This window comes from Scaptodrosophila lebanonensis, unplaced genomic scaffold, assembly GCF_003285725.1.
Source record: "Scaptodrosophila lebanonensis strain 11010-0011.00,11010-0021.00 unplaced genomic scaffold, SlebRS2 tig00001412-arrow-pilon, whole genome shotgun sequence".
Taxonomy (NCBI): Eukaryota; Metazoa; Arthropoda; class Insecta; order Diptera; family Drosophilidae; genus Scaptodrosophila; species Scaptodrosophila lebanonensis.
Genome location: NW_022060739.1, coordinates 2,117,133 through 2,142,775, shown reverse-complemented (window position 1 = coordinate 2,142,775; position 25,643 = coordinate 2,117,133). Strand labels below are relative to the sequence as shown.

The 25,643-nt window shown below is 37.8% G+C and overlaps 3 protein-coding genes across 14 annotated transcripts in view; all 3 read right to left on the bottom strand.

Moving 5' to 3' along the window:
- The window catches only part of LOC115632033 (mucin-19), a 49,488-nt gene extending 39,121 nt beyond the window's left edge, over positions 1-10,367 (bottom strand). For all 12 annotated transcript variants that reach the window (XM_030528987.1, XM_030528988.1, XM_030528996.1 and 9 more), the window contains exon 1: positions 10,290-10,367. The gene's annotated coding sequence lies outside the window, so the exon portion shown is untranslated. The remainder of the gene's footprint in view (positions 1-10,289) is intronic.
- A 486-nt stretch (positions 10,368-10,853) lies between these two features.
- LOC115631212 (ribonuclease P protein subunit p30) lies at positions 10,854-12,109 on the bottom strand. The gene is made up of 6 exons (XM_030527917.1): positions 11,959-12,109; positions 11,713-11,900; positions 11,586-11,654; positions 11,250-11,524; positions 11,113-11,192; positions 10,854-11,053 (listed from the first exon to the last, which is right to left on the bottom strand). The coding sequence occupies exons 1-6, from the start codon at positions 12,047-12,049 to the stop codon at positions 10,854-10,856; spliced, it is 903 nt and encodes a 300-aa protein (XP_030383777.1). The 5' UTR covers positions 12,050-12,109.
- Positions 12,110-12,369: 260 nt separating this feature from the next.
- The window catches only part of LOC115631671 (tRNA-dihydrouridine(16/17) synthase [NAD(P)(+)]-like), a 37,908-nt gene continuing 24,634 nt past the window's right edge, over positions 12,370-25,643 (bottom strand). Inside the window, exons 2-6 of the mRNA XM_030528485.1 lie at positions 14,633-15,043; positions 14,380-14,575; positions 13,308-13,556; positions 13,066-13,243; positions 12,370-13,007 (exon numbers count right to left, since the gene is read on the bottom strand). Coding sequence (XP_030384345.1) covers positions 12,477-13,007; positions 13,066-13,243; positions 13,308-13,556; positions 14,380-14,575; positions 14,633-15,035 — 1,557 coding nt within the window. The 5' untranslated portion in view covers positions 15,036-15,043 and the 3' untranslated portion in view covers positions 12,370-12,476. The remainder of the gene's footprint in view (positions 13,008-13,065; positions 13,244-13,307; positions 13,557-14,379; positions 14,576-14,632; positions 15,044-25,643) is intronic.

Below are 25,643 nucleotides of genomic sequence, written 5' to 3'. Positions count from 1 at the left end.
CGATACGAACCACAATAAGATACAAATTTGCCCCTTAGTGACTGCTCAAAGCACAGGCAAGCTTCTTTAGCGTCAATTTCATATTATGACGAATGCAAAACAGCTATTCAAAGAAATGATAACCATTTAGAAAAATTATAGTATCGTATGCAAATAATCGGGCTGAAATCGAGCGGGTGTTATGATAGGGACATATCTTTTTATTTTTAAGTTGGCAACTTGTGGACTTGTTTTTGTGCTAAAACTTCTAAAAATGTCGTTTTTTGCACCCGGAAGAAATTATTTTGAAGGTGGTAAAAAAGATGTTAATGAATAAATAGCGGTTTTGAAAATAGTGCGGTTCATAATTGTACAAAGTATTAAATTAGGTCTAATTCAAAATATTATAATTTCATTTGGATTATATTGCTATTACAAAGTTCTTTCTTTCAGTTAATTTTTCGACTGTACCGAATGGTTTTAAACGAATTTCTTTTAGGCTCTGCAGACTGTTTTATTACGTTATGCTTGAAGTGAGTGTCTGGCTTACTGAGGCTCAGACGAACGCCCAACTGTCAAATCGCCAGTTCTCTACCCAGCTCGCTCGCACGCTCATTGGGTATTCATTTAGCTGCTGTTGCTGTTGATATGGGTGTTGTTGTTGTTGCTGTAATCAATTACAATTCGCTTTTGCAATTTTAGCTATTTATTTATTTAGTTTCAGTTTTTTTTTTTGCTTTATTATTAGTCAAGTTATTTGGTCTATGCATGTGTGTGTGCGTGTGGCAAAAGTTTTGTATCTGGCAGATACACGTAAGTACCTTACATATGTATGACTATTTATTTTTGTGTTTGTATGTTTGTGGTGGGTACATGTCATTGAGTTTAATTTTTTCTTTCTCGACATCGTTGCGCTTACATATCGAGACAAAAACAAATCAGCCAAGTAATTGCAAAAACAATGAACTAAAAGTAATAGTAATATACATACTATATGGATGTATGTATGGGCTTTGTGTGTGTGTGTGTGCAAACAAGCATTACGTTGGCGTCTACATCTAAAGAGCGACAGCAAATAAACGAAATTTTTTGTGAAATTATATACAACATACCTACATTCATATGTATTCATATGTACATATATTGCTTGTGCGCGCACAACTGTACTTTTGTTTAAATAAGCGAAAAATCGATTAAAGGTGATAATAGAAAAGCAAATTTCTGTGTGTCCAAGTTTGTGACGCGATGTTGTGACCCGACGACGACGACTCGACAGCAACAGCGACAACAACGATGGCTACAACAACAGCAACCCGCGTTAACAACAACAACAACAGCGATACATTTGATGGTCTGCGGCATTAGTAAGTAGCTTTGGTTTGTCTCCGAATACCTTTGCATTTAGGCTTGTATGCTCTGTCTATCTGACTGTCTGTATGTGTTGGTATTAATAGTTGAAAGTGTGTGTGGCAAATGGCGACTTTTTAGCTGCCAGCGACAAAATTTTATGAGCTATGAAAAATGTAACTTTGCAAACGCAGCGACCAAGTGTGTATTTGTGTGTATTTGTCTGCATTTGAGTTTGTCTTTGTTGGGTTTTCAACAAGGTCTCAAATATCACACATTCCGCCTGGTAATGTTTACACAAGTATGTATATAGGCATACATATTTGTATACTATGTATGAATAATGTATTGCACAATGCTTTCGCAAATAATTTAGATGTCATTTTAAGAACTCTTAAGGAAAATTATAATTGTTTAAATAAACACACACGTTTATAGTTATATACAAAAAATAAAAGCACCCACAAATTATTTAAGTAATGACATCAAACCGTTAATGACATCCAAATGGCTATCATAGTCTAAAAATGTCGAACTAAAACCGCAATTACTATTATTTTAACTTTTAATAAATAACGAATAAAATAAATGTAATTTATTTTTAATATGAAACAGAACCGGTCTAGTATCACAATTACTATTTAAATAATAACTAAAAATTTAAATATCTTAAAATAAACCATATATTATTCTAAGATGTATTGCATTGTATTCCCACTCCTTAAAGGTTTACAAATTTTTTGTATGCTTTCATTGAGTCTTTCGTAAATTGGAAACTCAAAGTTTAACTTAAAAGTTAACAACACAAAGTGCCGCTACGTTTCAAGCTAATATCTCAAAGCACAACTCATCGCCCACACATACAAGCACACGCACACATCCTCACAAAAATAATGGTGTAAGGCATGATCTTACTCGTAGCTGAGGTTAAAAAGCAAAACTGAATGAAAAACGTTAAGTAAACACAACAACAACAACGGCAGCGTACACAAATGTAATGTGATAATAAAAAATTTCGCAAAAAAAAAAAAGACAACAACCACAACCAAGCAATAGAGCGACAAAGTTCATTCACCTCTCCAATTATTTATTTAGTGAGCGCCTGTCCATTTTTGGAGGTCTGTTTCTCTTTATTTACATTTTTTTGTATCTTTCGTATACGTTTTAATGTAACGAGCGTTTGGCCTATAATATTTAAATAATGCTTGGGACAGCCTAACCGTACTTTGGTCATGCATCTTTGAAAATTTATATATACAGTAGAGCTTCCTCCCAATGAACTAGAAGAATAATGTACATACATACATATGTAAGTACTTATTTGTATAATCATGAAATATTGTATACAGCATTCGTTGAAAACAGAAAATAGAGATTTTGAAAAATTTTAGATTTTTCTTGTTATATGGGTTTTGGTTTTTGACAATATGCATAATTGCAGGTAGGTTAACCGAAGATACATATGTATGTAGGTACATATACACATACATATGTATGTAGGTACATACATATACACATGTACATATGTAGTTAAGAGTGCATTTGCAGGTGTCACACGTTAAACACAGCTAAGCCCAAACAGATGATAATGATGACAAGACTATGTGTTCAAGTCAAGTGGCCATTAACAGTTGGCACACAGAGTAAGTATGTATGTAAGTATTGTGTGTGCCTACGTACGCGCCCATGTTGAGGGCACTAACAGTAACTAAAAAAGTACAGTTGGTTTTTGTAAGAAAAGCAACAGCAGCAGCAGAAGCAACGCGGTCGCATCAGCAGTCAGCACTGTTTGGAGCCCCAAGCTCTCCGATGGGCACAGCAACGCGCGCACACACATAAAAATGGTAATAAAATAGGTAAAGTAACAGCGGCAAAACGCGAGGCGTTGACGGCGACAACGGCCACGACGATGAAAAGCCGCCACATCTATTTTTCGGAAAAGCCAAAGAGCTCACACATACATATGTATACATACACACATATGCACGTATCTATGTATGCGTGAAAGATAATAGACGGGGCCTGAGACGAATGGGCAAAAAACACATTACATGTCAAATGTTTTTGGATGTGTAACGGTACATTTATGACATGCAATCCGCCAATGTGGCAATATTGGTCAATACATTGCGTAGCCAGGGGCAGGCGTTGCCAAACTTCAGGCGGATCATATATGTATGACAAATTTAAAGGCGACGCCGTGTTTCCCGCTAGAATAAACAAGAATAACAACAACAAAATATGTGTGTGTGTTTGTGTAGAACAAATGCCATGACCCGATTATCGAGTTAAATTCTTGTATAAAATTTGCACCTGGACCTAAACCGGATAGAACCATTGTGAGCAGCAATAACAACGAATATAACCACAACAACAATAAAGGGAACTGCAGCCCAGGAGGTTAAACAAAGTTGCAAGCGGACGCTGCGAGTAAACGCAGAGAGAATATGAGCGAGAGAGCATACCAGTTCGTGTGCTGCCGGTAAAGAGAGCAACTGTTGTGAGAGGGAAAGAGAAAAACAGTGAGGTGAATGAAAAAAATGTCGAAGAAAAAACAGCCCAACAAGTGAAACGAATGTATGTATAAAAGCAAAGACGAAATAAAAACGCACAACGAGCAAAAAAGAAACACAAAAACAACAAAAATGCTGCTGAAAGCATAGCGTGCGCTGAAGAGCAGGCCAAAAAGAAAATTACAAAAGCAAAAGCTAGTATCACGTGCTGTCTCAGCCGATAGCAGCAGACATACGGGGCGCCCCCTTTTCGACCCCCTCGTATACTATACAAAAACAACAGCCGGCCTTTGGCGGCAGAGGTAACGCCAACGCTTACGTCGACGCCGGCAGTGCCGCGTTAGACATATGGCCGACAGCTCATGGTGAACTGTGGGTTTTAGACCGGCGAGCGGCAAAACAGGAGGAAAACGATGACGGCGTCAGAGTGTCAGACACAAAGTGAAAACATGGCACTTGTCAGAGGCGGGAGGCGGGTGCGGCGGTAGTTCGTATAGAAAGAGCAACAGAAAAGAGACACAGAGAGTTGACAGAGCGAGGCAGTCAAAACAAAAATGCGAATGAACTGCAATAAAGAAAAGTGTAGCCAAAAAATATACATTCTGTTGTACGCAATTTGTGTTCGCATATTACCTTAACATTTTAACATAACTATAAGATAATGACGAGCGGGACCGAAGCGAGGAAAGGGAAATGTCAGCAAAGCTAAAGCAGAAGCAGCTGCGGCGAATATTAAGTATGCATGTATGTGTATGAAAGCAGCGCTATGAGTTTGAAAAGAAATGTAACGAACGTAGCGCGTAGATACAACTACAATAAAGTGTTTGTATCTACATACATACATATGTATGTAGCTATGGGATGGCGAGCGAGAACAAGCAGCAACAACAACAAGAGCAGCAGAAACAGCGATGGCGACGACATTACGGCGACAAGTACAAAACACGTATTTATGTATGTATGTATATGCATGTGTGTATTGGAGATTCGCATGATTCGTGCAAATTCGCCGCGCATAGTTGTTGGTTTGCCTGCCCTGATGATGGCTATGCTCGTTGTTGTTGCTGTTATTGCTATTTATTCGCATTCGCATATCGTGTGCTTTGCTTTGTTTGTATGTACATATGTATGTAGCTGTATGCCGCATTTGTATCTGTGTCTGTATTTCTGCATGGGTGTGTGCGCTTGTGTGTCTGCGTCCGTTGGGGTCGTCGTCGTTCATATGTTTTGTGCTTGTTGTTTGGTCGGTTTTGATTCGGTTTTGGATGGATGATATGGTTGGGTCTCTGACTGCCCGTTTCATCCGCAATCCATTTCGTTGTGCGTTCGCTTTAGCGGCTCTAGTTGTTATATGTTTGTGTGTGTGTGTCGCTACTCTTGCTTCTTAGTTCGATGAATTGTTTTCTTCACTTTGGCGCTTCTTCTTGCTGGCCTCTTGTGTTATTGTTGTTGTTGTCGCCGCTCTTATTTGCACGTCACGTAAAGCGCGTTGTGTAGTTCTTTTATTGTTAATTTTTCGCCGCTTCGAATATTAACGAATGACAACAGCAATAACAACAACAGCAACAAGAAGATGCAGGCAACGTTTTACGGTTTTTTTTTTTGCATTTACCACATCAAGGAGTTGATTGAAATTATATTTTTGAAGTCATACGAGTGTGCCTTTTTATATTTTTTTTTGCTATGTATGTGTGTATGCCTGCGGTGGCGTTCGTTTTCCGCTCAATTCATTTGCCTGTGTTTGTTTGCATGTACATACATACAAACATTTGCGCTTGTGTGAGTGAGCGTGTTTGCTCGTTCATTTTTACTTGCCGACTAGCTGCCTGCTTGACTGACTGACTGGTTGTGTATATGTATGTGTTTGTATGTATGTACGTCGTAGCTGCCTTTTCGATGGAGATACATAATTATTTCTAAAAAACATTTTCTGCCTTTCCATTGTTGTAAATTCCCTGAATTTTCACGATTCGTTTGAGCAAATATTGGCATTATGAAATATATATGGCGTTATAGTCTAGCTAAATACATACATGACTAAACCATAGGCGAGTTGCTTAATTTAGACAGCCCGATCGAAATATTGTGTAATTATGATGTGATTACATATTGTCAAAATATGTTTTTTTCAGATACAAAGAGGGGACATTTCTTAAAAAATGGAATGTTTTCTAGAATAACTCAGTTTCAAATGAGATTGACACAATTTTTAAACGATTCGTATTGTATTATGAGCATCTTTGAAATTAATTGTAGATGACTTCATTAGTTTCTCAATAAATATATTACTATTTAGAACGAGTAGAATTATTTTTAAAGAGTCTTACCTTTTAGTCTTGAGCGGCAACACTGCTAATCCGTGATAAGTAAGAGAGCGTATTTATTTAACTATCATCAATATCGTTTTTATTATGCACTGGTTTTTATTAATTTCTTAGTAACTTTTCACAAATGTTTTATCTACGCTTTTCATTCGAATTTGCACTGCGGCATTCAGAAGTCATTTGTCAAACTATTTTTCAATAATTATGCGCAATTTGTGGTTTCGTTTATTTTATTTGACAAAGGAAGGAAGGGAGGTGATGAAGCAACGATAACACTAAATTGAGTGTAGATACAGATACACACACATCTGCTCGAATATGTATGTATGCATAAATACGTATTAAAGCGAATTAATAATTGTTGCACTTGCAGTAACAATAAATCTGGAGACGCCTATGTATGAGTACGCAAAAGCAGAGGAAGAGACGGCGAAAACTACGGCTACAAAGCGCAACGGTTTGCAGTAATTTTGCGCGATTGCTCTCTATGACTGCTTCGCTTATACCCTGAAAAGTGTAAGGGTATATGGTTTCTGGTGTGTGTGTAACAACAGAGTAATCAGGATGGGGGGACGAAAACCAATAGCACTGTTCATATGGCTGATTCAATCACTATTTCACCCATACTTGTAGTTTAAAAGCTACTTCGTTGACACTTTGCATGGATGCTTCTTTTTGGCAGACACTGATCATGCCAGATCACTATACTATATTATTGAAGCGTCATGCAAATTATTCCAAATGCCGACCCGGCAAGTAACAATATTTACATATTGCGGACACAGTCGAGTTTACTTGTAATTCCATGAGGAATACAATTTTTGTTGCATGGCACAGTGAAGGGTATTTAGCTTTAGCGTAGACAAAAATAACTTCTGAGCTCGTCTGCTCTGACTTGAGTAAGCACAATTGTGGATATACACGTCACATACACTTTCTTGCGCACGCACACACAAACACGATGCAATACATACGATAATTACAATTAAACGTGAGCTGTGGACGCGCACACGGTAGTTGGGGCTGAACGCCGGTGCGAGAATCTTAAACAAAGAAATCGATAGAAATTTCCACAACAGCATGGAATACAGACGACGGCCATCGAAACTTTTGTGTAATTGCACACGTTGGAAAAGCTGCAGAGCGACGACATAACAAGAAGCAGTCAAATGAAAAAAATAAAATGTAACAGCCGCAGTCGCAGCAGCCGCGAAGGCAAAACAGAGGCAGCAGACAACTGCGAGACGCACTTTGATGGCGCCGAGACAGACAAGAGAGCATGAATTTTATGCGCTCTCTCTTGGCATCAATTGCGCGCGGTGGTGTGAGAGGAGAATGAGAAGAACCGAGTGTCTAAGGGAGGCAGAGACGGGCAGGCAGACAGAAAGACTATTGACAGACAGGATTGCTGCTGCAATCAAATGGATGAAGAAGACAATGCAACCGCTAAATAGAAGCAACGATGTTGGTAACATTGATGTTGTTTGACATTTTACAGAAAACTACATACATATGTATATGTGTGCTGTGAAAAAATACCGTTGCAATTGCATACACATGATGACTGGTTATGTTCTAAATCAAGTAAAAATCAGAACACACACACATGCATGTGTATAACCTGATGCCCAATGTGCATCATTTGTAAGAAAATTGTTCAACTATAAGTATTCACAATTTCGAGACCTTACTTTTCCTATCAAAGAAATGCTCTTTCCTTAAAAGAAAAATTTCATGGACACCTGTCCTAAAAAGCAACAAACAATTTACTATGAGCACTGTGAGCCCAAAAGTTATGATATTATAGCTGCTTAAGAAAATAAGATGTTCTCTTGAATGTGAAATGATAGCGGATTACGGTAGTTTAGTTTTGTCTATGTGCAACATTTACGTAAAAGGCAAGGAAGCATGATGCGTTATACATTTATCCAAGGGTACAAGTTCAAAGAAGGTCTGAGGTTAAGCCAGTCTATCCAAAACTGCGACGAGATAAACAGCAGTGTAAATCTACAGGAAAACAATAAGCTTAGTCAGACATGCACATAATTTCCACAAAAAATGTTAAATGACAGGGAAGATTTGAAGGGTAGATCCCAACGAATTTTGTTTGTTTCAGAGATAGCATTAAGTTGTTATTTGTTTAAATTGAAGTAACATTTTATTTATGGTGTACACCAGAAATTCGACCAAATTGTATGCAAATAATTTACATGTCTGAGTATACATTAATTGTAGAAGAGATTAGGCGAAATCAAACCTAACATTAGATCCGTTAAAAATAGATGATGGGGATATTTAGTTGGGTAAAATTATACAAGTCCGCCTCCTATGCTTCCCCTCAAAACAAATTTACGCACTACCCAACGTCATTGTCGCCTCACTGTGTGAGGCAACTCACTCATTTCGAAAAACATACATACATACATATGTATGGATGTTTGTTGGTATGAATTGAGCGAAGAAGAGCAACTGTAGCGGTCGCGAAATGTACGCTGCGGGGGGCGGGGGCACGCAGCAGCCGACACATTTTAGTGAGCTTGTCTTTTGTACAGGTGCAAACGGCGACGGCTACGATGACGACAACGGCTGCATATGCGAATGCGATGGCAACACTGCAACGAACGACAAACCAATACATACATACACAAAATTTATGCTGCAACAAGAGTATCGCGCGACGCGAAAACTTTTTGAGTATTGTAAAAATCAACACACACATATATACATATGTATATACAGGCCACTCAGCCAACCAGGCGGCCACTCAGCAAAGATACACCAAAAATGTAGTAGTAGTAGAAGAAAAAGCAGCTCAAAGAAGTGAAAATATAAATGGCGAACTTGCCTCGTTTTTGTGGTGTGGTGGGCGACGATGACGGCGAATAATTACAACGCCAGAAACAAGTAAAAAAGCGTAATGTAAGAAATTTTATTTCAAACACATACATTCTCATATATAGGCACCAACACTAGCACATTGGCAACGAAAAAAAAAAGAAAACTAAACATGTAATTGAAATGAAAAATCATTGACGAAGCGGTCTGCAGCTGTGTGTGCGCCTTATAAACGTGGAAAGGGGCAGAAAGCAACAACAACAAAGACAGAAGCAGCAGCCGGAGCAACTAATTTTCTTTTTTTACACAGCAGCAAAGCGGCAAGAGAGAAAAAATGAAAGAAAGAAATCAACTTCGTCGTCGTTGTCGTCGTAGCTGCCGCCGCCGCCACCCCCACAATTTAGCTGCCGAAGCAGCAAACGACAGACCGACACACGCACACACACACAAATATATATATGCATAAAAAAGACAAAAAGTCAGGCAAGCAATAATCATTATTATAATCAAACATCATCATGAAGCGAAAACCCAAACGAGCGTCGACACACACACACAGATACAACTCGCGCATTATACAGCCACACGCTCACACGCAAATACAGCATATATATACACAGCGGTCCATTTTTAATTATACAAAAGGTAACAAAAATGTAAAGAGGCAAAAACTTCGGGGTGCACGCCTTTAGACCAACGTTGGGTTTTCTGCATTCTTTATACTTTTTCATTCGGTTAATTTGGGTTTGGATTTAAGTTCCGATTTTGCAGCAGCATTGTACCTCTTGTCTTGATTTGCCAATTAATTAACGCACGAACACACACACGCCCGCACGCATACATTGCACTTGGCCATATTTCACTGACCAGCATATACATATGTATTTTTTTTCTATACTAATAATATACTCCGGTTTCGTAAAATTATTAATTGAAACTATTATTCACAGTTACGTTGCGATATTGTTCGACTTTTTTTACTTTAGAAAATCAAATTTGACTAGGAATAACAATTGAACATTGGCTGCTGCCGCCGTCGCAGTCGTCGTATCGCGAAATACATATTTCTTTTGCCGTTTTTCTCATCGTTGCCGTTGCCCTCTCGCTGCTCTCTTCTTCTTTTCACATTTTTTTCTTCTTTCAAGTGTCTGGTTTTCGATGAAAATTTTTCAAATGCATATTACGCTTCAAATACGCTCAATTTCGTTGAGGTTTACAGCGTAAAATGTTGTCGGATCCTTTAGTTTTGTTTTGCTGTTAGTTTTAGCTATTAAAACACACTATTATTTACCGTTTCAAACAAAATTCTAGCAGCACTTTTGCGGATATGTCGCTCTTGCGGATATGCTTTACTGCTACGCTGCTACTGGCATGGCGTCGCCCACCAGTGCTGCACAATATTAACACGACAAGCGCGTTATTCAGCATTGGCGCTACATTTAAATACGACTCTGAGCGGCTGCTAAATACTCGATACTAACAAGGCTAGGTGGCAACGTAAATGGCGCGTTAAACTAACCACGATTTTAACCATAATAAGAGTAGCGCTGGTGAGAACGATGATGTCAAAACGGATACGTCCAAGGTCGTAATGTGTCAAACCGACCTTAAAATTAAGCCGGCAAAGCATTTTGACAGCATAATTGACAATGACACAAACAGCCAATCTAGAAACAAACGAGGTGAAATTCGGTAGTTGCCTCAGCTGTCGGTCATTGTAAGCGAGTTGGCACGTCCCTACAATTCTAAAACAGAAGTGACTGCTCGCTGTTGGTTCTTCTTGCCAAGTGGTAATATAGTAAACAATGTAGATGAATTATTAAAAAATTAAATAGATCATTTTATTTTTATTTCTCTACTCTAACACCTTCAGTCTTTTTTTATTTGGCTGGTAATTCTCGATTTCTTGTTCATCTTCGGTTGCTGGTTCAGTGATAATAGGTTCAATTTCATCCATTTGTACATCATCGTCTTCGCCTTCATCTGAACTATCTGAGTAAACAATAGGTCCTTTTCCTTTAACAAACATTATGGTTTTCCCCAAGCGACGAGATTCTACATATATATATGCTTCATAAGTAAATCTTCATTCAGTTTATCAATTCAAAACATACCAGCACGTAGAAAGAGTTGTCGGCAAAAACGGTCGATTGCATTTTTACCTTGATCCGCCGACAGGCCAAAAATATATGCACTGCAAATGTAATTCAATAAGTGCGTCAACTTTTATACAATGCCATCAATACTTAACAGATTGGCCACATCGTAGGGTCCACGCAACTGGAACTCGTGAAGAGCACCACTGCTAAAAATAATGTTCTTCGATTTGCCCTTGGTGCAGTAGTTTTGCGCCACTTTTATCATGTCCTTACGATTATTGGAGTCTGCAATGGCCGGCGCATATTTAATTTCAAAGAACATACCACGGCGCACAGCTACTTGAAGGGATTTACGATTCACCAACAATTTTGAGCCAGCCACTGGATCAAATGTGATAATATCACCATTAAAGGTAGTGCAGCAGTGCTTAAATGTAAAAAGGAAATCTCTATGCAAGCTTCTATTAATGGAAGAGTTAACTTCTTACCGTTAATGCAGCATCGGTTTTCGGTTGTCCAGCAATTAAATTAAATTTGCGGAGATTAAGTGACACACTCTAGAATATGGAGGTGTAAATAATTTATTAAATCAATACTAAGGGCTGTTTTCCTTACCATTGCATGCGAAACATTGGCGTCTACATACAAAATGTTCAGGCGCTGCAAAATCTTTAGTTTGTCTTTGAATTCATTGCGCAAATTTTCAATATTGTATGGCTCGGGGAACATTTCGGAACCGCGTTTTACAGCGTCCTTCTTGCTATGATCAAAGCTCTGTTCAATAGCAATTGTCTTGTAGCCCACTATAAATAAATAAAATTTGAGCATGTGGCAAATTGGCCGATTTTGCATTTCTTTTACACTCGACCAATTCGTTCAGTATGGCCCGTATAACCGTGGCATTCTTGTTATAGGGTATGCTAAAGTCGTAGAAGGGCTTCGTGTCCTCCATCTTGACCAATTAATTCAATATTAACTTCAAATATGAACACAAATGTTAATTTGGAACAGATGCAGATGCTAAAGTAATAACATGTGCACAGATGTAAACAAAATATATATGTGTACTCATGCAGTGCTGTAAATGAATAGTTGACAATTGTTATCGATAGCTCGCCTTTGATCTATCGCTGCACGGCTGCCAGACTGAGCGCGTAATCAAAACTTTGCATGTTTGATTTATCAAGTTGGGGAGGGGGAGGGGGGGATTTAAATGGATTTTTCATATTTAGACCTTTTGTAGTTTTAAGTCACAATTAAAACAAATATACATAACACAAAAATAGACTCTCTGTTTATTTGCGCACGTAAGCATAGGAACAACAATAATTTTTTCCTAAAACAGTTCGTATAAATTTGCTAATTTGTGAAACCAAATATCAAATGACTTCGTTTTTCCGCTTTGGTGTTTCTACACTGTCGTTATTTGTTAAGTCATCGCTTTCGTCAGCATCCGCACCCACAGTCTCCACAGTTACAACACCGGAATCATTAATGCCACCGTGCTTGGAATGCTCTTCAAATTGTTTGGCCTTGGCACGTCGTGATTTAATAAGTATCCCATGACCTGGGCAGTCACAGTCGTCAGAGTAGCATTTTTCACGGCAGCAGACCCGGCATAAACGAAATTCACACTTGAAACCCAATGGATTGACACATTGAACACAATATTCCAGCTGACGATCATGGCGAGCTTTATTATGCGCATCGGATTTGTTGGGACGTCGTTGACGTCGACGCAGCTTTTTCATACGCTTCCTGGAGATTTCATTTCCGTCCTTGTCAAAGTATTGACGCTTGATGCGATTCGGATCAATGGCTTCGCGCTCCTTTTCGGCTATTTTCTGTCGGTGGGATTCGGGTGAGGCGCGAACGTAAGGTTGGCACAGCCAGGGAGGCAGCATTTCTTTCTGTGTAAAGAGTTTTATGAATTTTCTACTTCAACAATAAATAGAACTGGCAACTTACATGATCCGATGTGTAGTGCGTTATGCTGGCGTCCATTTCCTCCATTGTGTATATTGCATCACCCTTCTGATATGGCTCATATTTGTTCTTTATTTTGGCCACAACGCCTCGAAATTGCTCTAACTGATTGGCCGTTGCTAATTGTTCCCGCAGTTCGGCATTCTGGCGAATGTTCATACTGAAAAATAAGCCAATTGATAATTTAACTACGGAAGTATTTGTATAGCTCCACCCGAACTTACATTTGATGGAACAGCTTAAAGATGTGTCCGCGTATATAGGAGGTGGGGCATGGATATTGCTCCACAAAATCTAAGTACTCATTGCCCATGTCCCAGCAGGTTGGTGCAATACCCTGAAATATTGCCGGATTGGTAAGATTGCCTTCGGCGCTCATAACGCCATCAACGCCCGTAGCGACCAAGCAGCGATGCACATCCTCCAGACCCAGAATGTTGCCATTGGCAAACATGGGTATCTTTATGTTTTCTCTGTTATAAAAAAAATAAATATAAGTGTTACGTATTTAGTTGAGCTTAAACTGTACAAATAAAATACAATGCCATTTTATTAAACTTTTTTGGAGAAATAATCTTGAGTTATTTTTAAATTAAATTAATATATCAGAAATTTCAAAATATTTTTATTTAATTTATTAGAAAATTCACAATTTAATTCTCAATTTACCAGCGCTTAGGTACTTGTTATGAGAAGCGCAGAGGAGAGCGCCCACAATTTGTTATTTAATTTAATTTCTTAGAAATTTCAGAATTTGATTTTACAATATTTTTATTTAATTTATTAGAAAATTTTCAATTTAATTGTCGATTTGCCAGCGCTTAGGTACTTGGTATGAGAATCGCAGAGAAGGGCGCCCACAATATTTTCATTTAATTTATTAAAAATTTCACAATATTATTATTAAATTTTTCAGAAAATTCACAATTTAATTCTTAATTTGCCCGCGCTTACGTACTTGGTATGAGAATCGCAGAGGAGAGCGGCCACAATATTTTAAATAAATTGATCAAAAATGTCACATGCGGGTCGAGTGCCATTTGCCATTCGGCAAGCTCAAATGTTCGGTAAAAACTTGCAGTACTTTTGAAAAATCAGAGCTGAATTGTTTATGCATGTTTATTTGCATGAAATTATGTTTGGAGCCTGTTGAGCTCATAAGCTATCCACAAGTTTTAATTTATTATAGTAACTATTATTATTGACTGAGTCTACTAATAGGGGCTGCTTTGTATTAAACGAATCTTTACATACCTAACAGACTTATTGGTTTGCACCAAATGAATCTTTACATACCTAACAGACTTAATGTAGCTCCAATCGGCCACACCCGTCAATGGTCCCTTTTGTTCACGTGTCCTGCCGTGTACCGTCAAAAGCTGGCAGCCGGCGGCTTCTAGCATTTGTGCATATCGAATAGTCTTGTCGCGATCCTCAAAGATGCGTATCTTGCAGGTGACTGGCACGGACAACTTTTCGTGAAGAGTGTTTACTGAAATTTGCAACGCATATTTATTTGTTCTTGTTTAGGAGTCGCTTCTTTTCTTACCAATTTGTGTTAGCAGCTCCCATTCGTCCTGCAGAAAGGAGCCGTAGTGTCCGCGTTTTGCAATTGCCTGTGGACAGCCCAAGTTGATGTCCACAGCATCGCAGTAGTCCTGAGCAGCCAGCGCTGCGTCCAGCATTTGCTGTGGATCATTGCCACAGAGTTGAATGATCAATGGCCTGTCCTCGGGGCATGTTTGCAACGCATCCTTGCGATATTTGGGATCGTTGGCGAACAGATTGGCATGATACATGGGCGAGTAGCAGAGCTGGGCGCCGTACTTTCGACAGAGCATGCGCCAGGCCAGCTCGCTCTGATCCACCATGGGTGCGACCACATATTGTGGCGAGCCCAGGACACGACGATAGAACTCATAGCCGCTTAACTTGCCGACATCGTTAACCATTTTTGCAGCTGTAAGTGAAAAATTGAAGAATATGAAAAAATTCAAATGTCAAATTAATGGCAAGCAAATTAGTTCAACAGCCGCACGGGCACATGTACAATGGACGCCTTTGACAAATGCCTGCCTGCCTGGATGGCCGCACTTTTTGGCACGCAACGGGGGAGCAGTCGGCCATCACTTGTCGCGCTAATTAGCGGCACATTAGACGCCGTGGGTGCGGCATGTCAATGTGTGCCACAGAGACGATTCCCCCATGTGGCCATGCAAAGTTCAACTACAGTGGAAATACATCGAAAGCAAACCTCAGGCAATCAACGCCAGCTGGTAAGGAAGAAGAATCCCTAATTACCAGAATTTTACAATTTAAATGTAAAAAAAAATAGTTTAAAAGGCTTACAAAAACGTATCCTAACTGTGGAAAACAAATTATTATGTGAGTCGCTCATAAGAAACTTTCGAATCTAGACTAGATTTTCTTAAACAAATGTAGTATTTTTTATCATACTTATTTCCATTTCAAACGTTTTCCATAGCGGCGATACTACATTTGGTGTTTTACCTTGATACTTTGTTTAAGTTTAAATTTAATTTAACACCTACATTTGGTGTTCTATCTAGATACTTTGCTTAAGTTTAAATTTTTCGTAGGTTTTCGATAAGACTCTGTGAGAAAGCAATAGCAACAGATTTTAAAGAAAATCGTGAGTTGTGATTTTTTAATGTTCAAGTTTTTCAAAACACCGAACGTTAATACTCAAAAATAAACTAATAAAATATTTTTGTTTGTTTATTTTTTCGTCTGGAATTAAAATTGAAGTATTCCTTAAACACTTGTCTCCTAAAATAACTATTTTTAAATAAAAACGCCGACTACGATGTAAAAGCCTCAAAGTTGATTGATTATTTTAATTAATATAAAGAGACGTGACTGTACTTTTCATTTACATTCTATTAAATCCTTTATCACTAGTTCGAGTGTTCTTCTTGTAAAGAGCAGATTAACAAGAGTTGTTGGGATAAATCTATCGTATAATCTGTAGTAGACTGTTCTTTTACAGAGAGTCGAAAGCTGTTCAGGTTTTCAAAAATTGGAACCAATGTCAGTCGTTTTCTGTAAGCCGCAAGTGCTTAAAGATTTGCCAACAATGGAGATTTAAAGTCTGTGGTTCTGTAAGTTCTTCGCTTTCTGCAATTAGTTTATCTTTCCTTTCTTGCTTTTCTTTTTAAGTGAGACCGAACTTCGAGTTGTTATAAACTTCTGGGACTAGTCGACTATTCATAGAATGCTTAAAATCGTCTTTTGGAATGTTCATCATTCCCGCAGACACTCTACAACTCTTTTGGATGTCTTTTATATCCACAAACAGCTTTAATTTGATTGCCAATGGTTATGCAACTGGTAAGCAACGAAATTTTCTGAGTGCTGACAGTTAAGTTGAGGGAAACAAATCAGACACACACCTTTTAGTTAAATTGGAATAAACTGTAATTTTGGAGGTAGTTGTCAATTCAAAATTTGTCAAAATTTCATCACCCTCTAATCAAAGTTTATTCTTAAGACCTGTGACTCGGCATAGGCGTGCATTGTCCAATCTTGGTTTATCGATTGGAAAGCTTTATAAAATTGGAAGGACTACTTTAAGTTATCTCTTCAACTTTGTATTACTAGTGCTTGCACAAAAAAATAAATCACTTCGCCGAAGATTTAGCATTTTCTTAGAAAAATGAAGTTATAAAACGTAGAAGAAAATCAGAATATCAAACACTATTATTTAATTTTTTCTTTCGATTCTATCATATCATTTTCATAGATTTATATCCAACTCTTAAACTTTCCATTGTGTAGAAACGATGCTCTTTAAAGAATGTCTACTGTTATGCCCATTGGAGTGTTCAGCATAGAGAAGTTTCCAGCACACACATAGGCGGGGAGGAGTGGGCGAATAAAGCCTCATATCGCTGATGGAACTTAACGGTGGGTTTCACTTTCAGCCAAGGTTTATGGCAACAGCTTAGGCACCAACTTGCTCCAATTACCAGCACACGCGCTTCTTTCTGCTTCATCTTCTTTTACTTGCATTCCACTTTCTTCTTCTTGGGCAGTTACCCTTTTCATGGTTGGGGGCGCAGAGAAGCGTGAAAAAAGCGCTTAAGTTCGACGCCAGCTACAAAAACTACAAATGTAAATGCAACAACACAAGTTGCAGCTAATTGTGTTACATGATGTGCCTGCATTAGAAACTTAATATTATTTTCGCTGCGTTTTCAGTTTTCTGTTTTGCTGACCCCAAGTTTGACTTTTAAAAGAGTTAAGCAGCTTAAGTCTTAAATGGCACTCCATTTCCCTGCATTCCCACCCAACACATACATACATATATGTATAAATACTTTTCTACATAGGTATATATATAGCATGCTGATATATACAGCAACTTGCACAACTTTTTTGTCCAATTGTAAATTTGTTTAGCGTGATCCGCAGCAAAGGCAACGCGAAAACTTTTCACATCAAAGTTTACTGACCGGAAATGGCATGCAATTTTATCAATGGCGCCGCCTGCTCAACGTTTTTATTGTTGTTCTTAGTCCCGAACGTCTTAAAGTTGCCCAGACTGGGTATACTCTAATATCCTACTAATAGAAGCACGCTAATATCTTTAGCACAATATCTTTTGCAGGATAAATTCTGCAATATCAGTATAACGTATAAAGAATATATTAAATTTGTATTAAATTAACGTTGGGCGATAGAAACGTTAGAGGCACAGCGACAGTCCTTAAACCCAAATAAAAACTTTGTTGCAACAATCATTCCTTTATGATATACTCGTATTATATATATATTAACTCCAGAGACCTACTACTGTGTACAAACTTAATCCAGTCAACACCATTTTAAAAGAAGTTTTGTGCTTCGTAGAAGATAAAACTCGTTTAGTCCCAAAAATATGAAACCAATGCTTTCTGACTACGCTAACAAGATGAAATGCATAATACTGGAGACGAGACTTGGTTTTATATATAGCATGGAATCTTCATTTGGCGTTAAGACATCAAGTTCATTTCAATTGTAGGTAGACTTTGTAATCCGGACAACACACTTTTTCAAAGTTTAGTTTCTTTGTTTGTTTTTTTTTTTCAAAATTTCCACTCAATTTCGACTCAGATGATAATTTGATGTTCTCAAATATATATACGAGTATATCATCATTTATAAATAGCATTCATAAATAAAACAGAACTTAATTCGAATTGTTAATTAGTTAAACTACAAAGAGAAGAGTTAATCTTCAAAACCAAGCTTAGATTTTCACGTTGAAAACTAAAAAGCGTAGCTATTAATAAGGAAAAAGACAAAGGAACGAGACGAGCACTTGAGAAATTTAAATGTAAACGTTAAAAAGGATTCTGCAAAGCGTAATGAGTTGTAAGTCTGTGCAGCAGTCTACCTCTAGATAGATAAAAGGGCTAAAGAATCAACATCCCCGACAATCAGCTTGTGGAGAAAAAAAGCAATAAGAACTGTCTTACGGTTGAACAAAGATGGAAATTGAATGAGCAGAAACCCGATTAGCATCCTAGTTTAAGTGCCGGAAAGCGAGAAGGATGGATCCGAAAACTTCATCAGGTTAACTGCATTTGTGACAACGTGGTTAAGTATATTCAATAGTCGAGTTACCAGTTCTTGCCAATTTTCGCTTTCGCTGCCTGGCCTTTGGGTTCAGTGTCAGTGCCTGGCCACAGTTAAAGTTGAAATGCATATAAAAAGTTGCTAGCAATGCAAATTGCATAACAAAAGGACCTGACTGCCCCTGCGACTGCCTTGCTGTGGGCGTGGCACAGCCTAGTTGTTGTTCTTGTTGCAGCAGCTGTTGCCATTGTTATAATTATGCCCAAAATATGAGCAGTGGTGGGGGTGGGGGGAGCAATGAGAACGAATGAGGAAGACGACTGCAAATGGACAATTTGCAATTAAAAACTTTTTGCACAAATTAAGCAAAGAACGAACAGAGAGAAGAGAAAGAGAGGCAGTGGAGTGGGGGGAAATAGGTGGAAAATTGAGTGAAAAAAATCAGACAGTTGAAAATACAATAAACAAGAACAGAAAGACAACAATTATGCCAAGGATAAGAGAAGCTTGGCAGCATCTTGCAATTTGTGCGTCATTTAAAATCCACTCAACGATAATTCAGGAACTACTCCAAACACTGCTGTAACAATTCTATTCAACAGTACACACTCGATAAAACATATATAATAATATAATACTTAATACATCGTAAACATATTACTATTAAGCGGCCGCTAATGGAAATATTTAACTTTAACTTTACAAGAATGTAAAAAAGGTGTTGGGAAAACAAAATTAAAACGATTCGGTCCGTGTTTAAAACATAATTTTCTAATCCATAATATGAATTGGCTTGCGATGTTTTTAAAGAACTCTACTAATAATCTTAAGATGCTGTATTTCGTTATATTCTTTGAACGGTCTTCCAAGCCAATTTTGTGGAAATCCAAATCTTTAACTTATTATTTTATAATTGTAAGCAAATTAGTAGATCTCACCTAAATATAATTTAGTTCTTATTTTGCATTAGCCGAGCGGACGCTTCTAAAATACACATATGTATAGTAACTATGACATGCAATGGAATTCGAAGTTCACTGTCTTATCTTAAAATATAATGAGCACCTTTCCGGATTTTCTCCTGTAATTTCTCCTTTAATTGTTTGTGTCAGAAATGAATATACTCCAAGACTACTATAAAAGTATAGTACATATATGATAGTGGTAGATCGCAGATTGTTTATATTTTTATTACTAATTGAATAATGAAACGACAAGCTACAGGAAGCTAATAAACTGAACAAAGGAATGAATTTAACGCAAGACCGAGCGAAGAGTTGGAACTATAGAGAAAAACGAGTTCGCTTCTTAAATATTCGCAAACTTTCTAACACTAACTACAATGAACTTACAAAGCAAAAAAAAAAAACTATTTCCAGCACTACAGCATTGGCCGAGCTCGTTTACAGATATTAAACCAAAAAAATTGAGCGAAAATTTAGTGACCAAAAAAGGTTAAGTCACCTTTTTTTTATAAATTTAAATTTGAATATTTTATATTGGCTGCCTAGCGTGTCGGCTTAAATCGAGCATATACTGTACGTATTATTACTGTTATTGCGAGCTTTTAGTTTAACAAAGCAAATGCATTAAGGTTTTCATTTCATTGATACAATAAATGTAACGATAACCATCGCATGCCAGCAACACTTGAATGCTTTCGATTTTCAAAGAAAGTAATCGTCAAATGGGTAATTAATAAAATAATTTGCGCACTAATTAAGCCAAAAGCTGCAGGCATGCCAAGGTTTTAGCCAACTGCCTGAAAAGTTTACTCTGTCGTCGTCTTTATCGTCATCGTCTGGGGACTTTCACTACAAATCGAAGTTGGGCGAAAAGAGTTGTTGGCCAACGGAGCGTGCCACAGTGGTAGCCACATGCGCGCCACTACGCGTTGCATGCAAGGCTGCAATTGCTTTTACTTTTTAAATGAAGTCCAAACCTATTCCACCCAGTTTTTTTCATTTCGCACCTAAATGGTCAAGCATTTCATTTGGCTCCACCTTAAATTCAAGAAAGGTCAAATAGCATTCAATGTTATTTATAGGGCTGAAAAGTTGCGAAAAATTTTCAAAAGTACTTTTTAAAAAATAAATAAAACAACGGATTGTTAAATGTAAGCGAAAACGCATAAATTGGCGAATAATTCTTGTTATTTCTTTATATAGTGCGTCTTTAGAAGGGTAGGATTAGCTACATTGTTTATAGTAAGCAACGTCCAGTTTTTCAAAATAGCTTTTAATCTCAGACTCCACCATTTCATTGTTAACAAATGATTTACCACCGAGTCTATTTTTCAAATTTATAAAAAGGGAAAATTGCGAAATCTGAATTCGAATTTAATTCATTGATTTGGGCAACTGAGTTGAAGTGTAAATTGGTGGATTGTTTTGAGGCAACAACACTTTCTTTCTCACCAAATATGGCATTTTTAAATTTTTTGATCACTCAAACTGTCTTACTTGACTGTCTTACCTTTTGGAAGATAATTAATAAAAACTAGTATACCAAAGGGTATAAAGATACCCTGTACCCTGTATCCGACATGCATCCATTTCCTCCTGCAACCTCAAGGAAAGGAATGCAGGCTCAAAACAGGCCTACTCATTGTCTCGCTGAAACATGGCAAGATGCTAACGGATTATTAAACCGTTTTCCCAACTGATCTCCTCCAAACCGACTAAGGACCAAGAGGGTCTATGTGGAACTGGCAATGGCGGTCCACATAACGAAAAGCCTATGAATGCTATTTGAAAATTATTAAAAATGTACAAGTATTCAGTCTATTATCTATATCTATTAGAAAATATACATTTTTATTGGAAAATAGTCAAATTTATTGAGTTTGATTTTTGGATTTTAAGCAGTCAACATCGAACGATTTTTGAATAATATGAAAACGATTTCTGTAGACTATTCTCGAAGAAATAATGCAGGGTATAGTTTGCTGAAAATGTCTGCCTCTTTAATAATAAAGCAAAAGGTGTTTTGTTTTAAACATATTTTTAAGCTAAACGTCTAATGCAATCGATTTCGTCAGTCATTTAATCTAATGAGGACACAAAAATTGCTTTTCATTTGAAAATATTTCGTCAGCCCTGTTTATTTATGTTATTCAATGCCTTCAATGCTAACCTTCGCCTTCGCGCCCAGCTCAAATGGCAGAAATAAAAAATGCAAAGGGAAAAATTGAAAAACGCTCAACAAGCGAAACGCAGAGGCAATGGGTATTTTCTAATACATTTAGGTGCCCGAGGCAGGGAAGAGGGAATGGGCCACGCCTTTTACATTACAATTTGTGGGGCGTGGTGTGTTGGCCAAGGCAGAGTAGCAGCGCACGGCGTGCTTGCCAAGTGCGCCTAATAAAAATCGTAATGCGAAAAAATGGAATTAACTTTGCACTCAACGAGGCGTTAAATCCTTTCAAACAACAGGCACAACAAACACACAAATAAACATTACCACTTACACAAAAACGCACACACACATACATATACATATATACTAAATACATGTATGTGTAACTGTACATACATACACAATCACAAGTGCGTTTTAGTGTGTGTGTGTGTGTGCGTCTTTGACATGTTTTTGTGGTTACGTCGTCGTCATCACCGACGTGAACGTCAACGTCAACGTTAACGTCGGCGGCAGAGCCAGCGTCGTTGGCGACGTAACGAAAGCCTTACGTCCGGGTCTTGGGTCTCGTTTTCACAATTGCCCGCAATTTGCTCGCTGCTGCGGCTTTTATTGCTTCGCTTGGCTTTATTTCTTCTTTCTTTCATTCTTCCATTCTTTCTGCTTGTGTAAAATTGAAAAACTCAAGAAAAATGCGAGAAACAACAACAAACATTGTTGTTGATGAAGCACTGGCCAGTGTTGTCAAATGAGAAGTGGAGCACAGTTGCTCTGAGCTGGAGCCAGCAGAGCCACCAAAATATGACCTCATTTTTTACACACGCACTTACATATAAACATACACATCTACTTATACAGGCAGTGGAGCTGCTTTATAAGCAATTCGCAGGAAACAGTAATTAGTTACAAGGAATACCATAACAAGCTCATTGTGGCCACTATCTAGGAGGACGGGCACTAGACACGTTTTGTGAAGCATATTAGTACTTATAAAGTTTAAAGGTTAACTGAAAATTTAGACATCAAGGAAACAAATATAAACAAATATGAAAACTCCCTAAACCAAATTGAATGCTTTACGAAATATGATTAGAGGGGGCAAAACATAAAAAATTGCAGCAAAAATTCAAATGATCAAATTTTTAACCAATTTGAAATTTTTATTCAATATTCAATGTTAAATTTATATGTCCCGTTTTGTTTTATGTCTTGTCATTTTGAGCTTCAAAATTTCACTCTCATTTAGGAACTGGTACTTGCTGCTGAAACACTTGAACAACTTATTTTCAGCGAATTCAGCATTCGCTATATGGAAGCAGCTCATACATTTTAAATGATTCCCTCCTTCAAGTACCAAATGCACATAAAAACCTTGCTGTCTGTTAGTCCAGTTAAGAATTGGGTCGACTACGCTCCATTATTTTGTTTTTGGCTGAACTTCATTTTGAATCCAGCTTTTTGTAAATGATTTAAACTGTTTTTTGTTTTAAGATCTTGAGCGATGCTTTTGCTGCTGACCTGCTTCAACGATGGCTGCAATTTTTACATCAATAGTTACTAAACGGAATTCTTCTATCAGGGTTATAAATATTATTCACAATTTCAGCGGCCTTTATTGCATTTTCGCCAATATCCAAACAAATATATTTCCTTATAGATAATCGTGTTTATCTTACATACTTGTATGAATCGACCCATTAAGAATTAACAGAAGATTTTTAATAAGGGGGAATGGAAAATGAAAAATGATTTATTTTTCCCCAACCTAATATATTATTTATTTTCGTGTAGATTAGGGTAGTCTCTGTTTTCACTTTAAAAAACACGCAGGCTACAAAAATGCTAAATATCAGTAAGAGAAAAACAGAATTCGATTGATGAGAATCTAAATAGATTTTAATAATTATTTTATAAAAAAAACGGGTTTATTTATATTGTTTCTTATTATTTGCAATACTATGACCTTATAGCCTTATCCATCCAGCTATAAATACAAATCCTTATATGTAGAATCTATTAGTCAGCACACAACTCAAGTTTATACCTCTCTTTAAATATTTAACACTATTGCATATTGTTTTGCAGTTTTCTATCTTCATTTTAAGTTTATGCAACAATAACTTGTAGTTATATAATCAACTGTTAATGGAAGTTTCCGTCTCTATTTAATGATCTTTTAACTATGTATAGGTTGGTCAGGCTGGACAGTTTTCATACCTGTGGTAGACAGCTGTCATAAATAATACGCATAACCTCATGCAAAATGCCTCAAATGCGGTTTTACGAGTCACTTCTGTATACATATATCTTTGGAGCCACAGTGCTTGCTTGCTGGCCATAAGATATTACGCATACGCCATGGAGTGCGGAGCATCATAAAAAGCAATTGTAAACAAGTTTGCCCCCGGAGCTTGTGGCAAGTTGAAGCAAAATGCTGAAGTGTTGAAGAGCTGCATCCTAGGAGCAACTTGTGGTCTATTAAAAGACAAGAGCTCGGGCACTTGCCGCTCGCTCCAGTGGAAAGTGGAAAATGAGGGGTGTATGAGGAGGGGGAATGTCAGGTCCAGAACTGTTGAGCTTGCACTCAAATTGGCCACAGAACGTAATTTTTGGTTTTGCATTTCATGCGGTGAGCTGCAGGCAAATTAAATTCAATTTTCGCAGCCAGATGGCGCCACTGCACAACAAACAGAGATGAGCAGTCAGGCGCATCTTTTATGCAATTGTGCCTTGCTCGAATCCAGCAACGAGGTCAAAGTCAGGGCACTGGCTGCCAGCTGGCAGCTGCTTAGCTGTCCGTCCCATCGTCTTTACTGCCGAGCATCCGCTGACGCAATAATCTGACTTTACGAGTACATGTAAGAAAAGGGGGCGCGTGCGCACGCCCCATAACAAAAGACCGCATTGTGTTTGGGCCCATTTCAAGGGCAGAAGGCCAAAAAGACGCATACCATGACTGCCATTAGCAGGCAAAAAGTTGGCGACACGCTGGCGATGCCTGTGCCTGTGCCTGAGCCTGAGATTTCTCAGATGGGGACGGTCTAATTGAATGAATGAATGAATGAGCGACCATTGTCAGGGTCTGTGGGACAGCCTTAGCTGATAGGTATGATTTGACAGCAAGGTAGTCGGCTTGAATGCAGCCCATCACTTACACATGACTGTGCAGGAGGCTGCAAGCGCTTTGTTTTGCATTCACCCAAGTCGTAACAAGGACATTGAAAGGCATTTACAAAGACCACAATATAGTCTTAACAAAGAGAGTCGAATGGTGTACTAGAAACGTAAAGTTCTGTGGACTAATGGGAGATATACTTAATATATAAATCTGGAACTAAAAAAGAGAAAAAACACAGTTCTCTTGCTTCAGGCATCCTTCAAATTAAAGAGACAACATTTTTAGGTGTTTTAACAGTGTACTACAAGTATATGTATAAGTCAGTATACTGCAAATAGTTGTCGTAATTACCACGACAGTCGACTCTCGTTAATTCAAACCTGCGATAATTCGAACCTCTCCATAAATATTATCACGAGTTCCCGACAAAATCTCTTAATATTTCCAACTAAATCAATACATTTTTATGCACTTGGTAATTCGAACGAAAAAATCATTGCTATTTAACAAAACGATGCGTTAATTCGAACTCATCGGCGTCCAACACTCGACAATTTAAAGTTTAATACAGAAAGACGCGGAAAGATTGTAAGTACATTTTGCGACAAGATCAAACTTGTATTAACGTACAGGTGCCTGTACCAAAAAAATCGAATTCTGCGCATCTAACGGTCACCGTTCAAGATCCGTCCCGGTTTTTTTTTTTTTCTGATTAGTTTGG

Coding starts and splice junctions, on each gene's coding strand:
- LOC115631212 (XM_030527917.1), bottom strand. CDS start 12,049: ATGGAGGACACGAAGCCCTTCTACGACTTTAGCATACCCTATAACAAG. Junction 11,901..11,958: donor ACTGAACGAATTGGTCGAGT/GTAAAAGAAATG, acceptor ATTTATTTATAG/TGGGCTACAAGACAATTGCT. Junction 11,193..11,249: donor CCCTACGATGTGGCCAATCT/GTTAAGTATTGA, acceptor TTACATTTGCAG/TGCATATATTTTTGGCCTGT.